Source organism: Mus pahari, chromosome 3, assembly GCF_900095145.1.
Source record: "Mus pahari chromosome 3, PAHARI_EIJ_v1.1, whole genome shotgun sequence".
In the NCBI taxonomy this organism is placed as follows: domain Eukaryota; kingdom Metazoa; phylum Chordata; class Mammalia; order Rodentia; family Muridae; genus Mus; species Mus pahari.
Window position 1 is genome coordinate 88,306,929 of NC_034592.1, and position 20,108 is coordinate 88,327,036.

The window sequence follows — 20,108 nt, forward strand, 5'->3', positions numbered from 1 at the left end:
GAGGGAGAGGGAGAGGGAGAGGGAGAGGGAGAGGGAGAGGGAGAGAGCTATATGCAGGCCTTAGTCACCCCTCCATTGTTTGTGCCTGGACAAGTCCCGATGTCTCTCCCCCAGATTTTGTGGCAGTTAAGTGAGACTAATGAAACCTGCCCTGACTGTGACCTGCCTCCCAGGGCAGCTGTGATGAACAAATGAGGTGACGAACCTAGAAGAGCCAGCAGATTGTAAGGCGTTATTTAAACACCGGGTATTATAGATTGGACATTTCCCGCAGGGACTGTCACAAAGGCAGCTATGTGACTGGAAAATTAGCCTTCCGAATGTCTTCAGTCCACCCTCCCCTGTCACCAGAGGGGGTTGGGGAAGAGACATGTAGATGACAGAGGAAGGACGGGGCTCTAAGCCAGGCTCTTTTCGAGCTACTGAATTGATATTTGGTAGTTACCAATCTAACCCTATAGCTTGTCCAGCATGACAATGGCTGAAGCAGAGTCACTAGTGGAACAAAGAAACTTCTGGGAGTCTGTTTCCAAAGAGGTTTTGTGTAGGCGCCAATAGACCTTGTCTTGGTCTGTCTGGGCCATTACAACAAAATACCATTCATCAAGAGGCTTAGAAAAGACAGACAGATTTCTGGAGGCTGGAAGGCTGAGGATACAGTGCCAGCACATCTGGGCTTTGGTGAGGGCTCACTGCTGGATGGAGAATGTCCACTTCCTGTGTGTCTATGTGGTGGAAGAGGCTAGAGGTCTCCCAGGGGCTAAGTTCCAAAGGGTACTGATCCTGGGAGTCACCTTCATGATCTCCCCAAACAACCTTGTAACACCTTCACACCTGAGGCTGGGAGACTGGCTCAGTTACAGGCTTAGGCTTACCATCAGTCCTGCTGCCATCTAGCCATGCAGCCAGGAGGGGCTGAAGGAGTTTCTGTCCACTAGAACAAGGAGGTGGCTTCAATTATTAAATGATAACCTAGGGTCTTTTCACATCTTTCTTGCTGCCTCAGTTTCTCTACCTGAGAGGATATGGTGATGGCTAGAGATGCCCTGTGTATCAATCACTTAAAAGTGTTTGTGGGAGAGGTTTGGCAGCAGAGAAGCTGTGCTATGTACTGACGATGACAAAAAGGTTCTCCTTCAAAGCGAGGATGTGATGATGTTCCCGAAGGTGCTTGATAACCTTTGAAGCCTGGGGGAAAGGCAGGTAGAACCTCTGGGCAGACCTCCTGGCCTCTCCATGCCCGCATGTACCTTCGCTCTCTGTGGCAGGTTTATCATGGTGTCCGGCTTGAAGTCATTCTTGTTCTTCCTACAGAGCACAGCAGTGATGATGATGATGATGATGGTGACCACGGCGATGGGAGCCAGCACAGCAGCGATGATCCACAGGTTGTTGGGTGGATTCTTTACCACGGCTGTGGGGGAGAGTCAGTGAGAAGCACATGACATAGGGACCCAGGTAGGTAAAAGTCACCCAGACATAAGGCAGGAGGCAAGAGGTGGAGCCCAAAAGCCTCTGCCCTGGCAGCTGTGTGACCTTGGGCAAGTTGCTTGAGCTTCCCCTGCCTCAGTTTCCTCGTCTGTAAAACGAGAGTACCACTTTGTGGGGCTACAGTGTGGTTCCCAGCAGAGGCTCAGTTGACACGAGCTTCTACTGTTACCAAGAGTGGAAAGAGGAAGACTAATTAGTGTCCATTTTTTTCTTGCTGGTGATAATCAAAAGAGAAAAAAAAAAAACCGTGAGGATCAGAAATGGATGTTGGAGTGGCTGGAGAGAGGGCTCAGTGGGTAAGAGCTTTTCCTTACAAGTGTGAAGACCTTAATTTAAGTCTCTAGCACCCGTGGAGAAATCCAGGCATGACTGTGTTTGCCTGCACTGAGCAGAGGAGATCATAAACAAGCAAATCTCAGGAGCTCATTGGCTAACCAGACTAGTTGACATGGCAAGTTTCCTCTCTCTCTCTCTCTCTCTCTCTCTCTCTCTCTCTCTCTCTCTCTCTCTCTCACACACACACACACACACACACACACTGGAGTCAGAAGGTAAGAGTCACCAAAAGATGACTCAAACTATACTAGTAGCATCACCCAGTGAGCGAGCAGTGGAAGACGCAGCCTGGCAGACGGCTCACCCTCGGAATGGTGTCTGGGAAAGGCCTCAGACTAATCACAAGGCTCAGGCTCTTCTCAAAACTGGAGTGACGAGGAAACAAAGTGGGGAGATAGCGATGAGAACAGCAGGTGTCCCCAGGGGTAGGGCAGGAATATAACCCCGAGGGATGACGGGGAGCTGGCCACGCTCTGTACCATGATAATTGGGTTCATGCAGCTGTATGCATTTGTCAAAACTCATCAGAGCACACGTTTAAGATTTGTACAGCCCCACTGTGTATACATTTTACTGCAGTGTCACAAGCAGATAGGGAATGTTGCTCAGTGATACGTCTACCATGCATTTAGGATTGAGTTTGTGACTCACTTTAAAAAATACATAACTAATACAGGGTAAAAAGCAACAGTAGAGTGCTAACTGCAGGTTCTAGAAGTGTGGGTACATGGGTATTTACTGCATAAATATTTCAATGTTTGGTTATGCTATGCTAGGAGAATGTGGGAAAAGGGAGACTTTCTTGGTGTGGATTGAGTGAGCTCCTCCCAGGATCACACACAGGGATTTTTAGGAAATACTTCAGCTGAATCAAAAGGATTAATTTCAGAGGTGGAATAAGAAAAACACAAGTCTGGACAGATGCCTGCAGGAAGACTCACAGGAAGGAGGTGAAGTCTGCAGTGATCTAGAGAGGAGCCAAAGATCCAGAGGGACTTGCCCATAGCAGGGAACGCACCCTGAATACAGGTGTTGGGGCTGGGTGGCAAACTGTTGGGCCTTAGCTAGCAGCTCTAGCTTGGTGACACTGTCACTAAGTCCAGGGGACAGAGGGCAACTTCCACCAGGTGGAACCTGGGACTCAAACTCAGATCATCAGGCAAGCTCCGTTACCCACCAAGTCATCTCAGTGGTCCCCAAGGCACAGCTCTCTGTTCTCCCCCTCCCTGACCTGCTCTTCCTAAGACATTTTCATCCCCACTCCTCTTCTGCAGCTCGGCAGGCCACCATCACTTCACTAGCAGTGCTGGCTCTCTTCTGCTTATCCAGCATCCTGCACACAAATCCTGTCTCTATCGTCAGGGTCTCCTGGGGTCTGCCTGTCCTACAAGCTCAGGTGATGTCTCTGTACCATGATCCTGGTCACAGAAGCAAGGCTCTAAAAAACATTGACTCATCTTCTGTCACCACTCTAAGTGTGTGTGTGTTGGTCAATGGGGCATCCTCAGGACCTGGACAGGGCCTTGCCCATAATGAGTGCTTAACTAGAAGCTCAAGGCTTAAGACTATAAACTGCTATCATACCTGTTGCAATGAGACCAAGCTAGAAGGGAAAATCTCATTTCCATAATTATTCTAGTCCATGTTTTAAATTAATTTACTTATAATCTACTTTATATGTTGGTCTCTTCTGTGTTTGATTAGCGTGAATCTTCTTAACAGCTGAATTCTAGGCCTCAAAGCTGAGGACTTAGACCCTGCGGTACAAAAGCCCCGCTGTTATGCACCACACGGGGATGATCTGTCTGAGGAGCTAGCTGGCCCTTTTCTGACTTCAACCACCTCGACTTCAGCTGGTCCCTTGTTAGCCAAGTTCTGGCTGTTATCTGGCTGCCCTTGGGCTCCGAATCCTATTAGTATAGGAGTATTTCTCTTTCCACGGTTTATATCAATCAGTGATTAATCACATTATTAACTTCTGAAAACAGCTCATTAGATAATGTGCTTCTGTTGACATTGCATTTAATTGCTACTGCTCTTAGTAGCTTGTATTTACATGTGAGTTCTGCGCTGTTAACATTTTCTAAAGCTCAGAGCATCTCTGCAAAGCGTCACTGATGCCTCTTTCAGGTTAGGCTATTTTATCCTGATGGAGACCAGGATATGGGATTCATTATCTGACAGAAGATACACGGTGCGGTGTATCAGAGTATATTGTAAATGCATACACATTTATCAATATATACATACATACATAGCAAATTATACATATGAATATAATTAGTAGGAAAAGAATAGTTATATACTCTGATTTTATTTAGTTTTATTGTTTGGGTGGATGAATTTCTTTTCAATGCAGTCTATAAAATTCCTTCACCTCTACTTTAATGGGGAGAGATCAAACTTATCTTATGCACATTAATATAGTCCTTTAGCGGTCAAAATGATATTAAAGTTAGGTCAATTGAAGTCATCCAAATGTAATGTATTCATTGGCGTGTGATCTAAAAGTATGAGGCCATGGACAAGGTGCAAAGGTATGAGTGGTCATTTAAATTGCAAGAGGGTCAGTAGAGGACAGAGAGGAAAAGATGATACGTAAGCTCGGAGTGCCTCCTCGCATCAGACACAATGACACAGCCCTTGCCTGCATACGCTCTCATCCCAGTCCACAGGTGAGGAGACTGAGAGCCAAGGCAGTTGGACAGGTTGTGAAAGGTCACCTCTCTAATGGGTCCCTTCTGATATCACACATGAATGGAAGTGTATGTGCGCTCAAGCTCACACTTAACATAAGCATTCTCCCAGAGGATCCAAAGAGTGTAAACACAGACTAAGTGATTCCCTCCCGGACAGATGCTAAAACCAGAAAGAATCCATTCAACCATGTTTCAGGCTTATTTCTCAAACACTGGAGTCTGTAGCTGGGTAAGTAGATAGCGGGGTGACTCTACCCAGGGCTCTGCTGAGTAATGAGTGTTCAGTCTGAGCCATGTCTTCTCCTCCGCTCCTGGGCCAGTCTATGAAGTCTGGTGGGTTCCTCTCCTGTGCCTCAGATCTCACCACTTCCATGCTCCCTTCTTGTGGACACCCTTACTCGGCCTCATACCCTCTTCTGTCTGGACCCAGGTCTTAGATGGCTTCAGGAATCTTTCTGTCCCCTCCCACCTCTGATTTAACTGGTCATTCACTGATCCTCTTCATGGCCCCCAGCAACTTAAATCACTTCATCCCTCAGTATCCACAGCACTTCCTGCCTATGCCTTCTCCACGGCACTCACCAACATCTAGCGGAAGATTTGTCTACTCAGAACAAGAGTGGTGAGCGGTGAGCATACCCTCAAGGCTGAAGCACTGGACAGGAAGGGGAAAGGCTGCATGGCAGGAGGACCTGCCTGGTGTGCCGCTGAGTCTTTTCTCAGCTTGACACAAGCTACAGTCATCTGAGAGGAAGGAACCTCAATTGAGAGAAAAAAATGTCCCCAACAGATTGGCCTGTAGAAATGTCTGTGGGGCATTTTCTTGACTAGTGATTGATGTGGGAGGGCCTAGTCAAGTGTGGGCGGTGCCACTTCTGGGCAGGTGGTCCTAGGTGGCATAAGAAAGGAAACTGAACGAGCCAAGGAGAGCAAGCCAGTAAGCAGTGTTCCTCCATGGTCTCTGCTTCAGTTCCTGCCCTGACTTCCCTCAAGGATGGGCTATGACAGAAATGTAAAATGAAATGAACTTATTTCTCTCCAAGTTACATTTGGTCTTAGTTCTTTATTTATCACAGCAATAGAGAGCAAACCACGATACATGGAAAGCAGGCTACAAAGAGACCTGAGCGTGCATTGAGCAGGAGCTACCATGAAGATCCATTTTCAAGAATGTGCACTTTATCCTATAATGATGGAACTAGTGATGTTCCTATGGAGTTGATGTAAGAGCAGAACCCAAATGTAATTACAGTGATTCTAACTGCAGTGTGGACGACAGATCACTGTGAGTGTGGGCAAGCTCCTGCTGGAGATGACAGCGGGGAGAACAAAGAAATGGAGAATGGCATTGAAGAAACCTGAGCAAGCCAGGGGACGGAGACAAAGAGATGAAGGTGAAGGGTCAAAGTGAGACAGACGGCTTTGGGAGTGGGCAGCAGCATTTGCATCCTTAGTCCAATCTCCTTGTCATTCCTCAACACTTTCCAGAGGGCTCCATAGATCTAACGATGTGAACTCCTTTTCCCTTCTTAGTGCCTTCCATTGTCCCCACCAGCAACAAAGTCCTCCTGGCCTCAGCCCCTCCCTTCACTTATTGCACTCACTGAAGATGGTTCTCTTCATCCTTTCCCATTCACTGCAGGTCAGGAGCAGAAAGGAAGTCTCAGAACAAACAGGCCAAAAGGAGCAGATGGCCTGGACCAGATAAGTGATGGAGAGGGAGGGCCAGCGAGCCTGGTTTCTGCGAATGCCTAGTGAATGGTGATGTGTTCTGGGGCATCTAGAGAGGACTGCATTGGGATACAGGGTATGTGTGGGTGATGTAGATTTAGATGAGTGATCACACCCATGTATGCATGGATGCCGGAGGGGGACGCTAGATATCCTTCACAGTTACTTGCTGCCTTATTACCTTTAGATACCCCAGTAGAAAACCCCAGCAATCTTGTTTCTACCCTAAAGATGGAGCTATTGGTACACATAGCCATCCATGGCTTTTTAAGAGGTTGTTGAGGAATTGAACTCAGAACTCCATTCTCTTAGCCACTGAGCCATCTCCCCTGGACCTGGATCCGGGATTTCAGAAGAGGAGAAGAAACTATCTGGACACAGTAGGGGAAACAAGGATGAGGTTGCCTTGACAACCTGCTATGCTATTCTCACCAGTTGTCCCTGCTCAAATCTCCAGCCTTAAGCTCAGCTGTCAACCTCATCTCATGATGCCCGGAGAGAAGAGAACCAATCAGAGTGCGTCCTCAGGCTTCAGTTACTGAATGTGCCTGGTGCTGTTTTCTTTCTCTTTATAATAAAATGTCCATGTGGGATCTGTCCACACGTGCTCTAGGTCCAACCTCCTTGCAAGTTTCTTCCTCTTCTTCGCTGTTACCACCTACTCCCTCTTACAGCATCCCCACAGATGCCCAACCAATGTCTCAGTGCACCCACGACCGTGCTATTCATAGTCCCTCTGTCACTACTGTCCCCCACGATCCTCTTCTTACTAGCCTTTCCAGAGCCACCACTAGAAGGGCCACCAAAATCTCCACCTGACCAAACTCTGTCAGTCTTTACCTCATCGCACAGCCTCCTGAGACTCTAAGCAAGCACAGCAGCTTGCTCCTTCCCGTGAGACTTGCAGGTGAGCTTCCTTTCTGGAGCTCAAGTGCCAGGCAGCTGTGATTTTCCCAGCGGAGGTGTTGGGAACTGAACTTGGGTCCTCTGCAAGAGCAGTAAGTGCTCTTAATCTCTGAGCTATCACCCCCCTCCCGTGTGGCTCTTTGTGAATTTGATATTGTGCACCCCAATCCCACTTCTCTCCCCTATCCTCATACCCACTCTCCACCCTTACAAACTCCACCCCAACAGAAAAAAAAATCTCGTTGTGGAGCTGTAGCGTGTTAGTTTGTCCCACACTAAACACTTTTGTCTGCACATTTTTTTTTTTGCATGCAAATGCTCACTTCAATGACTTGTTGCTCTGTTACAAGGCCTCTGGTTTCTGCTACACTATCAATACCCCTCTGGGATATCCTGTTGTTGCCCTGTGTCATGGAGAGCCTGTAGTTTTGGATCTGCAGGACCCTTCATGCACCCCAGCAGTTCATCGGTAGAGTAGATGTTGGGGTGGGCCAGTTCAAATTCCTGGATCTGGGCCTGAGAGGAACCTGAGCTGCAGCCTGCAGTTCTCCTGCTCCCACACCTTCAGGGCTGGCTTCCCTGCAACCCCCACCACCAGGGACAGCTCTTCCCTGATGCCCAGGCAAGGAGCATCTCCCAAGTGTTGCAGTGGCAAGGGTCATGGTCGCCTCTCCTGCTCTTATGACAGCTCTCCAGGGCCAGCTCTCCCACCTGCTATAGATAGCAAGAGGCGAGGATGGAAAAGGCATATCTCCCTCACCCACTCTGTCAAGTGGCAGACATGTTACAGGGCTGGCTCCCTTCAGCCACTAAGGTCAGTTCCATTGTGCTGCCCCGGTGATGTGCAGGGCCTGCTCTCCCAAGTGCTGCAGCAGGTGAGGGCAAGGGTCAGCTCTCCTGTTCTCATGCCCCCAGGGCCACCTCTTCCAGGATGCCCATGTGAGGGATGGGGCCAGTTCTGCACAGCCCTCAGACAGCAATGTGTCCCTGGGCTGCAGACCAGACCAGGAACATCTGCCTGGCCTTTGGTGGTAACAGACCCATGCTGTTACAGGACCACAGGCCCAGATGTGGCTCCTGGTGGCAACACAGGCTATGACCCCACCATGGTCCCAGGTAGCATCACCAGCTACTCACATCAGGCTTTTCCTCACTACCCTCCAGTGTTCAGTTCTGCCTCTTTTCATTGTGCCCACATCCTTCCGTTTCTCTTCTCTTCCATTTCTCCACCACTTACTTGCTCCTCTTAGTGGCTCCTGGGATCTCTGAGTGTCTGGGGTTATCTCAGGAGTGGTTTCAGGAGTGCAATGCCCCACATGTGCATTATGGTACCGGGCAGGACAGGGCAGGGCAGGCAGGGGGCATGTTGGGCATGGTCTGCCACCCCTGAGCCTGTACTGTGCAGGACTGGTGGTCATCTCAGGCTCAGGCTAGCTCCATGTTCAGTCCCTATGGCACTGGTCTGGTGGTTGTCTCAGGCTCACTACTTGACCTGTTTGAGGGTCATCTGTCTTGGGCTCACACCTCCCTGGGGCTGGCGGTCCCAGGCAAGGTTCTTATAGTCTCCAGCTCTCCCTGAGAGCCCGTTGGAGCCTGTGTGGGACTGGACTGGTGGTCATCTCAGACTCCCTTTTTTCAGGGAATGTTAGGCTGCCAATTATTCAGATGTCCACAGGTCAGAACGCTGATATAGCCTCTATCTTCTCTGAAGCACATATGGCACAGGAGCCTTGCATGGCATGTTACCTGCAATGCCCTCGGGGACAGGCCCACTTGCCCTACTGTTCCCGGCACCTCCTGCCAGCCCCTTGCCAGTCAGTCTCTCTGCTGACTCTTTCTCTTCCACACATGGACATCCCAGGAAGTTTCATGGTCTTCACCCTTGCTCATCTTGCTCTTCCATTCATTTTCACCCTCTCCCTTAGCTTTGTGTGCCAATGTCCCCCAGTTTTCTTTCTCTTGACTTCTATGTGGTCCTTTTGCAGACATTTCAAACTTAATTTATCACTTCCATCTCCCTGATATCCGTCCCAGTCATGAAATCCACACTTTTTCCATCTCAACACATGAAACCACAACCAGAGCTTGAGCCAATACCTACAAGTCTGTCTTGAGTTCCTCAGATCTCCTCCTCATCCCACCATGAAAATCTGAACCCATCATTCCTTAAAACACTCTGAATCCATCCAGTTCCCATGCTTAGCATCGCCACCCTTCTCCTTTCCCCGTGATTTGTTCTTCATAGTGAGGAGGGGTTGGGGAGGGAGGAAGTACCCGAGGATAGAACACCAAGGTTAGAGCTTTGGGGAACCTTCATAGAGAAGACAACAGATCATAGGAAGTGGTGACCAGAAACTGACAATAACTGAACAGGGAAAGAGAAGAGAGAAAAGGAAGAGGCTCTCAGCGGAAAGTGTCATTTCATAAACAAGATCGCAGAGAATGGCTGCCATCATTCCTGAGCACAGGCGTGTCTGTGAGGATGTACCAGCCAAGCATGATATGCCTGTTATACAGTCATCCCTAGTGACAGCCAGAAAGGAGGAGGAAGAGGAGGAGGAGAGGAAAGGCATGAGCCAGGTATGAACCAACCTGATGCTCTTGGGAGAGTGAACGCTATCATGAAGAGCCATGGGAACTGATCTTTCATACTCTTTCCATGCATGGCACATTGCCAAATACTAAAGCTGCCACACAACCTCCCACTTTCAGACCTTACCCTCTCTCTGTCCCACCTTGGTTATAGCTTTAGTTGGGTCTCCAATGCAAGGGACACCATAGAATCTCCTCACAGATCTTGTTTTATCCTATCTCCCCATCTGCTACAGAACTGTCCAATTAACTTCCCTTGGTAATGGGAACCTCCCTTGTAACCACTCTCTTGCTTAGGAACCTTCTAGAGCTCCCCATGTTATTTGCCATGGATCTTCCATTTGACACACCTTTCTACTTCCATCAAATCTTCCACCTGATTTTGTTTGTTTGCTCGTTTGCCCTGGGTCACTTAAATTATTTGTATTACAGGCACACCTGGAACATCTGCCCTGCATTTTCATTCATGAATTTTTTTGAATACACACCCATCCCTCCCTTTAATGCCTTTAAGTATAACATAACTAGGAATACAGGTCTGGGGTCTAAAATATTGAGATTGGTGTCTTGGCCTCCTGCTGGTTCTGTGCTGGGTAAGCAGGTTACTCTTTTTCTGGGCCTGTTTCCCCTCCTGTAGTTTGGAGCTGATAAATAGAGCTCTATAGTGAGCACTATAATGGCTGCCACAGAGCCGGTACTGGCTTTAATACCCTTCTTCTGCCCCTGGTTGCCCCTTCAAAGCAAAGCCTCCCCCTACAGGTCTCACTGCTGGCTCTCTGCATCCACAACTCTGTCCCTCAGAGCCAGGAACCAAGTGTCACCCATTTCTGATGTCCTCCAGTACCAAGCATAATTCAAAGAGAACCGAATGTTCACTGAATCAAATTACCTATAACTCCCCCAGCATATAAATATGATCTCAGCTGCAGTTATTTTTTGTAGCTAGATTATACTGGATTTGAAGAGGAAGAAGAGACAGCACTTGGGGACAAAGTAATAATATTATCTACCATCATTTAGATATTGCAAACCATATCCCTTTCCTAGAGCCTATGGCTTTAACAGGAAATATAGCCAATTATTTTCAAACCTCACAGAACCAAACTGTGTTCAGCTGTAAGACCATTCATGTGATCTTAGAGGACTGCTGTGACGCACAGAAAATATCTAATACCATTAAAGTAGTGAATACAGAGACTCCTTACGGTCAGCTTGTAGAAGGACAACGTGATGCAGGGTCAGGGCCATCCTCTGGGAGTCGATGGTGCTCAGGATCTTGGCTGCTGCAGTCCCCAGCAGTGGCTTCCCATTGTACAGCGTGTAGTACGTCAGCTCTGCCGGGTCCTTTGGTCCTGGCACTCGCTGCATCTTTACCATCTTTTAGAGAAAGAGAGGCAGGGTGTTGTCAGAACATCTTGGACTGGCCCTGCAGGCCCTGACCCTGACCATCAGAAGGCTCAGCCTCATCCAGGCCTGTTCCTGAGAGGACCCACTGTGACAGGCTAGACATTAGGCCTGTGACCCTCCCTTCAGCCACAGTTCCAGGAAGCTTGTACAGTCCTTCCTCTGACACCGAAGAACTGTTATCATCTTGGAGGTTGTGTTCCTAATCTTTGGATTTTCTACACAAGCCTTTTCTTTATTATCTTCTAAGATCATCATAATCTCTACATGACATCACACCTCACTTTTAAATGTGTCTTTTTTTAAATGTTTGCATGCATATACACACATGGGACATTATGTATGTATGGTCAGAGGACAACAGGCAGGAACAGGTTCTCCACTTCTATCATGTGAGTCCCTGGATTTGAACCCAGGTCCACAGGCTTGGCAGCAGGTGTCTTTACCTGCTGAGCCATCTCTGAGGCCTGAGGCTCATCATTTTTACTTGTACCTTTAAATGGCCCAACATATGTCAAAAGCAGAGGCATTTCTTTCCACATGGCATTCATCTATCTGCCTCATAAAGTGGCCTAACAAGCTCTTTATTGTTAGACATTCAGAGTGTCGCTTTTACAAATTGATAATCATAAATGCAAAAGCATAGATTTTGATATGGACACGTGCACCGCTGCATGCATGCAGGCGTGTAAGCATGGAGTGTTTAGGGTTCCAACTTTTTAGAATTAGCAACTGATCAACATTATATTATAGTATTTTCAGTACATTATAGATATTGAGGTTCATAGGATATAAACAGATTTTACAAAAGTGTTTTTAGTAAGTTCACTAACAACCATCACCACAACACCATCCCTGAAAAATCAAAAAGTCTTCGGAGTAAACTGAATAAATGGTGAACGAATTACAGAAAGCCACATAGTAGAATATAATGAACAGACCACTCCAGTTCATATGAATGTGGATTACAAACTGCAGAATAAAAATTTGGAACAGGAAAAACAACATGGCATACTTTAAAGGATCTACATGTAGGGGGAGGGTAAAATCTATATAGAAAATACAGTACTGATTTAATACAAAATTCAGAACCATACTCGGATAGGAAGAAAGGGAATGTAATTTTAAAGAGTTAATGTCATGTGTGTAGTATTGTGTGTGTGTGTGTGTATGTGTGTATCTGTGTGTGTGGTATGTGTATATGTGTGTGTAGTATGTGTCTGTATGTGTTTATTTTGGTATGTGCATATGTGTCTGTATATATGTGTGTGATGTGTGTATGTTTGTGTATCTGTATGTGGTATATGCATGTATGTATTTGTGTGTGTGTATATGTGTTTATATGGTGTGTGTCTGTGTGTACATGTGTGTCTGTATGTATATGTGTGTGGTGTATATATGTATGTGGTGTGTGCATGTGTGGTATCTGTATGTGTATATTGTGGTATGTGCATATGTGTCTGTGTATGTATCTGTACATATGTGTGTGTGTCTGTATGTGATATGTGCATGTATGTGTTTGTGTGTGTCTATATGTGTTTATATGGTATATTTATGTATGCATGTGTGTGTTTGTGTGTGTCTATATGTGTTTAAATATGGTGCATGTCTGTGTGTACATGTGTGTCTGTGTGTGTATGTGTGTGGTGTGTGTATGTATGTCTCTGTCTCTATATATGTATATGGTATGTGCATATGTGTGTGTGTGTGTGTGTGTGTGTGTGTGTGTGTGTGTGTGTGTGTGCTCTAGCTTTAGGAGTCTTCCTCCATCACTTTCCATTTTTAAATTATTTTTGAGACAGGGCCTTTCACTTGAACCTGGAGCTCACAAATTCAGCTTGGCTAGCTGGCTCATGAACCACAGGATCCTTATGTTAACTTCACTCATTTCCAACTTGATAAGGATTTCTTACCAAGATTTACCCAGGTATCATGTCAGAGGCAACCTAAAGCTTCTATTGAGAGAGATTTGCAGGAGAAAAAAGAAACTCCACTTGCTTCACTCTGACTTTCTGGAGAGCTACAGTCAAGTGCCCTGAGCAATGAGAAAACACAGAGCTGGCCATCTCTGAGACATGCAGAACTGTTGTGGTTATGAGCAGCACTGGGCTTGTAAGATGGCCCTTTCTCTCCCTTGGACTGATACAAATCCCACTGCACAACCCTGTGATGATCAACGGTGACTTGCTTTCTGTCATTAGGAAAAGCGTGAGTTGTAGGGCTTACATAGAACAGACCTACCAGGGTGAAATCACAATCCTGTTATGGGAAATGAACCATCCTTTTTCCTAGGGATGGGCTGTCGTGGTGTGGACTTTCAGAACCAAACTGGCATCCAATGGGGCAGTGAGCACAACACGCTGCTGCTCATAAGGAGACATGGAGTGTCTACAAGGGTTGTGATGCAACTCATGCAGGGAGAGAAGATGCGTGTCTTTCAGAAAGTCATGGGGATGGGATCTGCAGACAGCGTGTGCTAATGTATGCAATTTCCACATAGACAGCATGACACTGTGCATCTGTGAGGGACATGGAGAGAGTTTGTAGGCCAGCAGAAGGCCACACTACCAGGAGTCATCTGTGGTGTCATACCAAGACCAACAGAGCCTTTTCAAACATGTTAGCATAACATGCTAGAGATGGATTCTCAATGGTGAAGTATAAGTTAATCATATTCAAGCTGTCAAATATGTCAACTATGTGCCTCTGGGCACATGGAATTGTTTAGTCCCAGGAAATAGCCCCCACCCACAGTCATTAAAAAAAACCCAATGCACACACCTACCTGCACAGTGTAGCTTCCCAAAGTGGTAGCACGTCTAAACCGCCGGCCCTGTTGCTGGGACATCATGAACAGCTGAGCCAGGCGCTGCTCCATGACCCGGGCAAAGCTCTGGTTGTGCAGGCCCACCAGCGAGTTGTCCACACCCTGGAGCACTGAGGAGGCAGAAGGCAAAGGGGCTGCTCAGAGGACAGACTCCTCGCTAACCACCACCACCTGCCCCACATGGCCAGAAGGGCTACTCTGCCCTTACACTGGGGCTTGGCCCACCTTACTTACTTCTTCTCCACAACCTGACCTCACTTCTCCTCCAAGGCAGATCATGAGGAATCCTTGCCCATGTGTTACATATGTTGGAAAAGTTAGTGACCTGCCCAAGGCAGATAGTAAGTAGCAGAGTCAAGGTTCAAACCCAAGCTGGAATAACTCCTAAGCTTGTGCCTTTCTTCTGTGAGCTGTGGCATCTAGAACACCTACTGCATCAAATCCAAACTCTCTCTCTCTTTTTTAAAGTATTTTTTATTAGATATTTTCTTNATTTACATTTCAAATGCTATCCCAAAAGTTCCCTCTACCCTCCCCCCACCCTGCTCCCCTACCTACCCACTACCCCTTTTTGGCCCTGGCGTTCCCCTGTACTGGGGCATATAAAGTTTACAAGACCAAGAGGCCTCTCTTCCCAATGATGGCTGATTAGGCCATCTTCTGCTACATATGCAGTTAGAGACATGAGTTCTGGGGGTACTGGTTAGTTCATGTTGTTGTTCCACCTACAGGGTTGCAGCCCCCTACAGCTCCTTGAAACCCAAACTTTCAAAGATGCTGCGTGCTGCAAAGGGTCCACAGGAGACACAGCTGAGCTGCAGGCTTAGGGTTTGGGTTGGTTCTCACTTGCAAACCCTGACTCGGGCTTATTTCTCTTTGTCAACAGCTTTGTGCAGAATTTGTAGAGCCATTCTGGAACTTGAGGACATACATTTGGGCAAACTCTGCTGTTGAGTAGCCTTATTAGCCTATTAGGAAGGATCCTTCTGTTGCTATCCCTAAAGCTGCCCAGAGCCCCTCAGGTCCTCTCCCAATCAAGAACAGAACAACCTAATGGAAGGAGTGTGCTGTCTCTCACTTCTTATCAATCAAGGGGCCTTTGGCAAGCCACCGAGATACAATCCTCTGTAGAAAGGGCAAGGAAGGGTACCTCAGAGGAAGTCCATGGCTGATGGAAGGGTACATGGGATCCTTTTCTGGCCCTTCCCTTTCCTTGGCTGCATCTCAGCAGCTATGACTTGAACTATCCGGGGACAAGAGGAGGGACGACGACAGTGGAGTTGCAAACGGATGAGAGTTTTAATGTCCTCTGAGGCCTCTCTAGAGCTTTCCACAATGAAGAGTGCCTGTTTTCATCCACACCCAGAGTCCAATCCTTGTTCTCCATCTCCTGGGAAGCATCTGTACCTCAAACATGCAAGCAGTGCCTTCAGGCATAGTTGCACCCTAAATTTTAAGTGTTCAAATTGATTATCTCTCTCTCTCTCTCTCTCTCTCTTTTTGTTTTCAAAACTCAGAAGGGCTTGGGCGTGGGATGGAAGAGTTTTCATTCAATGAGTTGGTTCTAACACAGTCCAGAGCAGTGTCATGAATACCATCCATCCGCCAAGATAACAAAAACAGCCCCTCCTAGAGAGCATGTTGTCTGTAGCCGCTAATCTGTCAGGCTGTTGCATTCAGCTAGCACCAATGCTTCAATCCACACAGGGCCGGAACTAAGCCATCAAAAATGACATTCATATTCGGATCAAGAGAGAAATAAAACCCATAGCTGGGTCTCTGAAATCATTTCTTTGAAGCTATAAATGCTAAATGATCCCCTGGGGGTATAAAGCATGACTCCAGGGCCCTGGTGAGAGACTCTAGCTTGTCTCTAACTGTAGCCAAAACCCCGAAAACAGAGGTGAAGGCTGCTGTGTTGCTCTCGCTGTCAGAGACCGAGGGTTCCCAGGGTCTCCTACCCCAGACAGGAGAGTCTGTGAATTTGCTGGTTCAAAAACACCCCATCTTGTTAGTTTATAGGCCAAACCACTGAAATATGGATTCTAATTTGCCTTCCTCTGACCAGTGAACAAGAGGAAGGGTGTATATGTCACAGATTGCTTTATGGGGATCTCAGTCATGATTCAAAGGCAGACCCCAAGTCAAGGCAATAGTCAAAGTCTTCCAGAAGGTGGGAACACCCCAGTCATTAGTGGTTGGTTGTATTGTGGCCATTCTCTATGCCACTGAACTGTAAGTTTAAGATGCTTAAAAGGGGCCATTTTACCCCATACGTATTTTCAGTGCGTTTCTTTTTTTTAAAAAAAAAAAATGCCCCTAAGGAGAGTATGGGAGAGCATGGGACTCACTCCCAGGAGTGCAGTGGTCAGTACCTAATGGCTTGTGTGTGTCACTGCAGCTCTCCAGAAAGCATGTGGGTTCTTCTCTATGTCAGCTGGGTGGAGCTGTGGGTCAGAAGCAGTGTGTGAGTCTGAGTCATGGCTCCCCTTTCTGAGATAGGTCACATAGTTCCGTAAATAATACTTTTAACAGTGGTGTTCGGGCCAGGCGGTGGTGGCGTACGCCTTTAATCCCAGCACTTGGGAGGCAGAAGCAGGCGGATTTCTGAGTTTGAGGAGAGCCTGGTCTACAAAGTGAGTTCCAGGACAACCAGGGCAGTATAGAGAAACCCTGTCTTGAAAAAAAATGAAAAAACAAAACAAAACAAAACAAAAAAAACCCAAAAAACAGTGGTGCTCTAGGACACTTGTTAGGACACCACAACGAGGGAGGTGTTGCTGTCACATCCCCCCAACCCCTGTCTTTGCTAGGTACATTCTTGACAAAGGAAGAATGGCCTTTGAGGAACGGGCCTGTGTCCCTGCATGCAGTTCCCCTGCCTTCCTCCAAGGACCTCAGCACACTCTCCTTGGTCTGCCTGCCTGCCTGGAAAACAATGGAGGTGTGTGTACCCACATAATTCCCTCACAGTGACACAGCAGCTCAGACCCTCAGCACATCAGCCTGGGCCCTCTTGCCACTCACTCGTAGTCACTACAGATCCAGACCAGAAGAGGCATTGCAAGTCCCTGGCTGTGTTCAGAGGAGCTAGGTCCGAACGTAAAAGACTGTGACCCTTTCCTTCTTATTTATTTGTAATCACACTGGCTCTAAGGTCACTGTCCAGCATGGGTCAGCCTCCTGCATTTGAAATTAACTGTTTCACGTAGGGTTGAATCCCACACATTCAAACTCCAAGAGCCTCTGTGCTCAGCTAATGTCCCCTCATCCTACTGGTGAGTGTGAGAAACCCTGGGGGCCCGAGGGGACTGGCGCTAGGACACACAGCAAGAAGCTGAAGTGAGGCAAGAAGAAAGTCACTCATTACTGGATCTAGGACATTTTGTGAGTGAAACAAAAGCAGATGTATAAACCTGAGATGGCCTCTTACATCTATTAGTGACCAGTATCCTGTGGGCTTGCCAATTACCTAGGCTGCCTGGCCAGTGAACCCCAGAGATCTGTCCACCTCTGCGTCTTCTTTGATGTGTGTTCTGGGGACTCTAACCCAGGCCCTCATGCCTGCATTACCAACACCTAAACGACTGAGCCATCTCTCCAGGCCCTAGTCACTAATATCTGAGTATCTCTATCTTGCTTCATTTCTATAAAGCAATTGCAGGATCTGCGGATGGTAGGACAGCCAAGCAAATACCGTCATCGCTAGCTCCCTGTCACAAGCCCTTCCTTTTGTGATTGAGCAGGTTGGCAGAGCTGCCCAGGAATTGGTAAAGTGACCCTGGTTCCAGTGGAAGGCAAAAGGGTCATGCCCAAACAGTTCCAGTTCCTTACAAGTACTAACTGATTGATGCCACCACCAGAGAGACAGCGGCCACTCTGTTTCGATCACCAACTGTGATGCCAGCAACAGCAGGGAGGAAGGAGGTTACGTGAGTGTGAAGGGTTAAGTCACATGGGAGCCCAAAAGCAAGACTGAATGTGGCTTCCTCTTAAGGTAATGCCACTAAAATGAAGATAGGCAAGGTGTGGGGAGATGCGGAGGGGATGTGTTATCAGTGGCTGTCGAGGGCAGCCTGGGTTTAAGGATGGATTATGATCACTGAATGTAAACGGTAAAGCTCAGAGAAGGGCAAATGCCTGTAAAGGGAAAGGCACCATTGCTTGAGGAGGACACGTAATTCTGTATCATTATATAACCCACTGGCTCATGTGTTGCTTGGTTAGTATCCCCACCTTCTCTCCCAGGCTTGCGTCCTGGCAGGGTGGTTTCTAATCTGTTAAAAATGTGCCTTGTTAGTTTGCCTTCTGGGCAGTTAAAATGATCTCTGTGTACTGAAGACCCTGCAGTGGGGGACCTACGGTCTGTCCTTCAGAAGAGAGCCTCGGCAGGCATCATCTAGCAGGGTGGGAACTGCTTGGATGGAATTTTAGGCAGCAATCCACATGCCACTTGTGCAGGACAACAGTGAGGGATGATGGATGAGAGAGTAGCATCTGGGGAGGGGGAATGCTCTCCCAGACACATTCTCATGCCTTGAAAGATCATCCTGCCTCCTCATGATGGGCTGGGCTTTGTTCCCCAAATGCATGTGTGAGAGTCCTAGCCTCCAGTATATCAGAGGGTAACAGTGTTCAGAGAGAGGGTCTTTAAAGGGGTAATGAAATTAAAATCAGGTCATGAGTATGGGCCCCAATCCAGTGTGTCTGGTGTCCTTATAAGGAAAGGAAATCAGGACACAGACAGGCTCAGAGGGAAGAACAGGTGGGGACAAACAGGGAAGGTGGCCAACTTCAAGCCAAGGAGATGGGAGGAAGGCACAAACGTACAGGCGCCTCCGTCTCAGGCTCTCAGAACATGGAGAATATAACTTTCAGTTGTCTACAAGTGGATGGCTGGGCTGGTCACTTAGCTCCTACGCACATCTGTCTTCTCCATTTGCCTCAATAATGTTGTTCCTCATTTTAGAGTGAACTGTGTGGCTTTTGAAAAACACAAACAGAATGCCTTTGCCATTTCTCAAGGTTCAGCTGGGAAATGGAAAAGGGAAATGTCACCAGAATGCTCCGACTCATGCACTCCCACTCGACCTTGTCATTGGGCGCATCGGCATTGGTGTGGGGCGGGCCGTGCCCCCCAGAAGGAGCAGTGCACATATGGCCATCCTCTGGTTTTGATTTGGGTCACACAGGGCAGTACAGAAAGGCTTGCCACCTGTTCAGACAGCCACTCACACAGACGTGCCCCAGATGTCACTCACTGGTGCTGCTGTGTATGAAAGGCTGAGGAGGGACCATTGAGCTAATGGTTTTGAGTTGTTTATCAGTAATTATCTTCAGGGTCCTTTCCTTGCTTCCTCACTCCCTTCCAGCCCTAAAGAAGGAATCCCTTGACTTATAAGGCAGGACCAAAGATGTAGATCCTATCACCAAATGGCACCATTTTAGACAAACCTGTGATGCTATGAAGAGGGAATTATAAAGTTAAGAGCTTACCTGTGATGACCCAGTAGTCTCTGGTTGTTTCTGATGTGTCGAGGTTGGGATATTCCAGCGCTAAAATAAATTTAAAAACACATCAAATTTCTCTGATAGGTTTTATGAGTAAAACTTATGAAGGGAAACAGAAGTGACAAGCTGGCAGGTCCCTAGGTCCTACACTGCCATTTCTGAGAACTCTGAGGCACACAGGTCAAACTATCTCATTGTATGAAAAAGTGACTCAGAAAAGGGACAGCTTGTCCAGGGAGCTCAGATTCTGAATTTGTCTCTTTGAAGTTTCCCCTCCAACCTTATTAAATGGAGCAGCTTCACTATCAGTACCCATAGGTGCGGCCTGTCACAGCGGGGCCTTCCTCTGTAGGGATCATCTAGCACCAAGAAGGCCACAAGGAGTGGCTTTCTCTACATGGGATCTTTCCAGTGCTAGGGGCTTACATGTGGTACCCCAGTGTTGGGTGGAGAGGTTATCATTTTGCTTTACCAGCACGATGACTGTGAGAATTCACACAGGTAAAGGACACTATACAGTGCCTGACATATAGCCTGTGTTCAATAAACCCTTCAGATTTGCGTGTACATGTGTACGTGTGTGCATGTGTGTGTGTGCATGTGTGCACATG

At 47.4% G+C, this 20,108-nt stretch overlaps 1 protein-coding gene and 1 non-coding gene across 6 annotated transcripts in view; both read right to left on the reverse strand.

Annotated features, from left to right (window-relative positions):
- Kiaa1549l (KIAA1549 like) overlaps window positions 1-20,108 on the reverse strand; it is a 274,999-nt gene that overhangs the window by 79,111 nt on the left and 175,780 nt on the right. For all 5 annotated transcript variants that reach the window (XM_029536392.1, XM_021192931.2, XM_029536391.1 and 2 more), the window contains 4 exons: window positions 19,483-19,542; window positions 13,945-14,096; window positions 10,961-11,132; window positions 1,251-1,414 (listed from right to left, as the gene is read on the reverse strand). In XM_029536392.1, the coding sequence (XP_029392252.1) occupies window positions 1,251-1,414; window positions 10,961-11,132; window positions 13,945-14,096; window positions 19,483-19,542 (548 nt within the window). The remainder of the gene's footprint in view (window positions 1-1,250; window positions 1,415-10,960; window positions 11,133-13,944; window positions 14,097-19,482; window positions 19,543-20,108) is intronic.
- On the reverse strand, window positions 8,805-8,931 carry LOC115063749. The gene has a single exon (XR_003843623.1). It is a non-coding gene; the product is annotated as a small nucleolar RNA SNORA17 (small nucleolar RNA).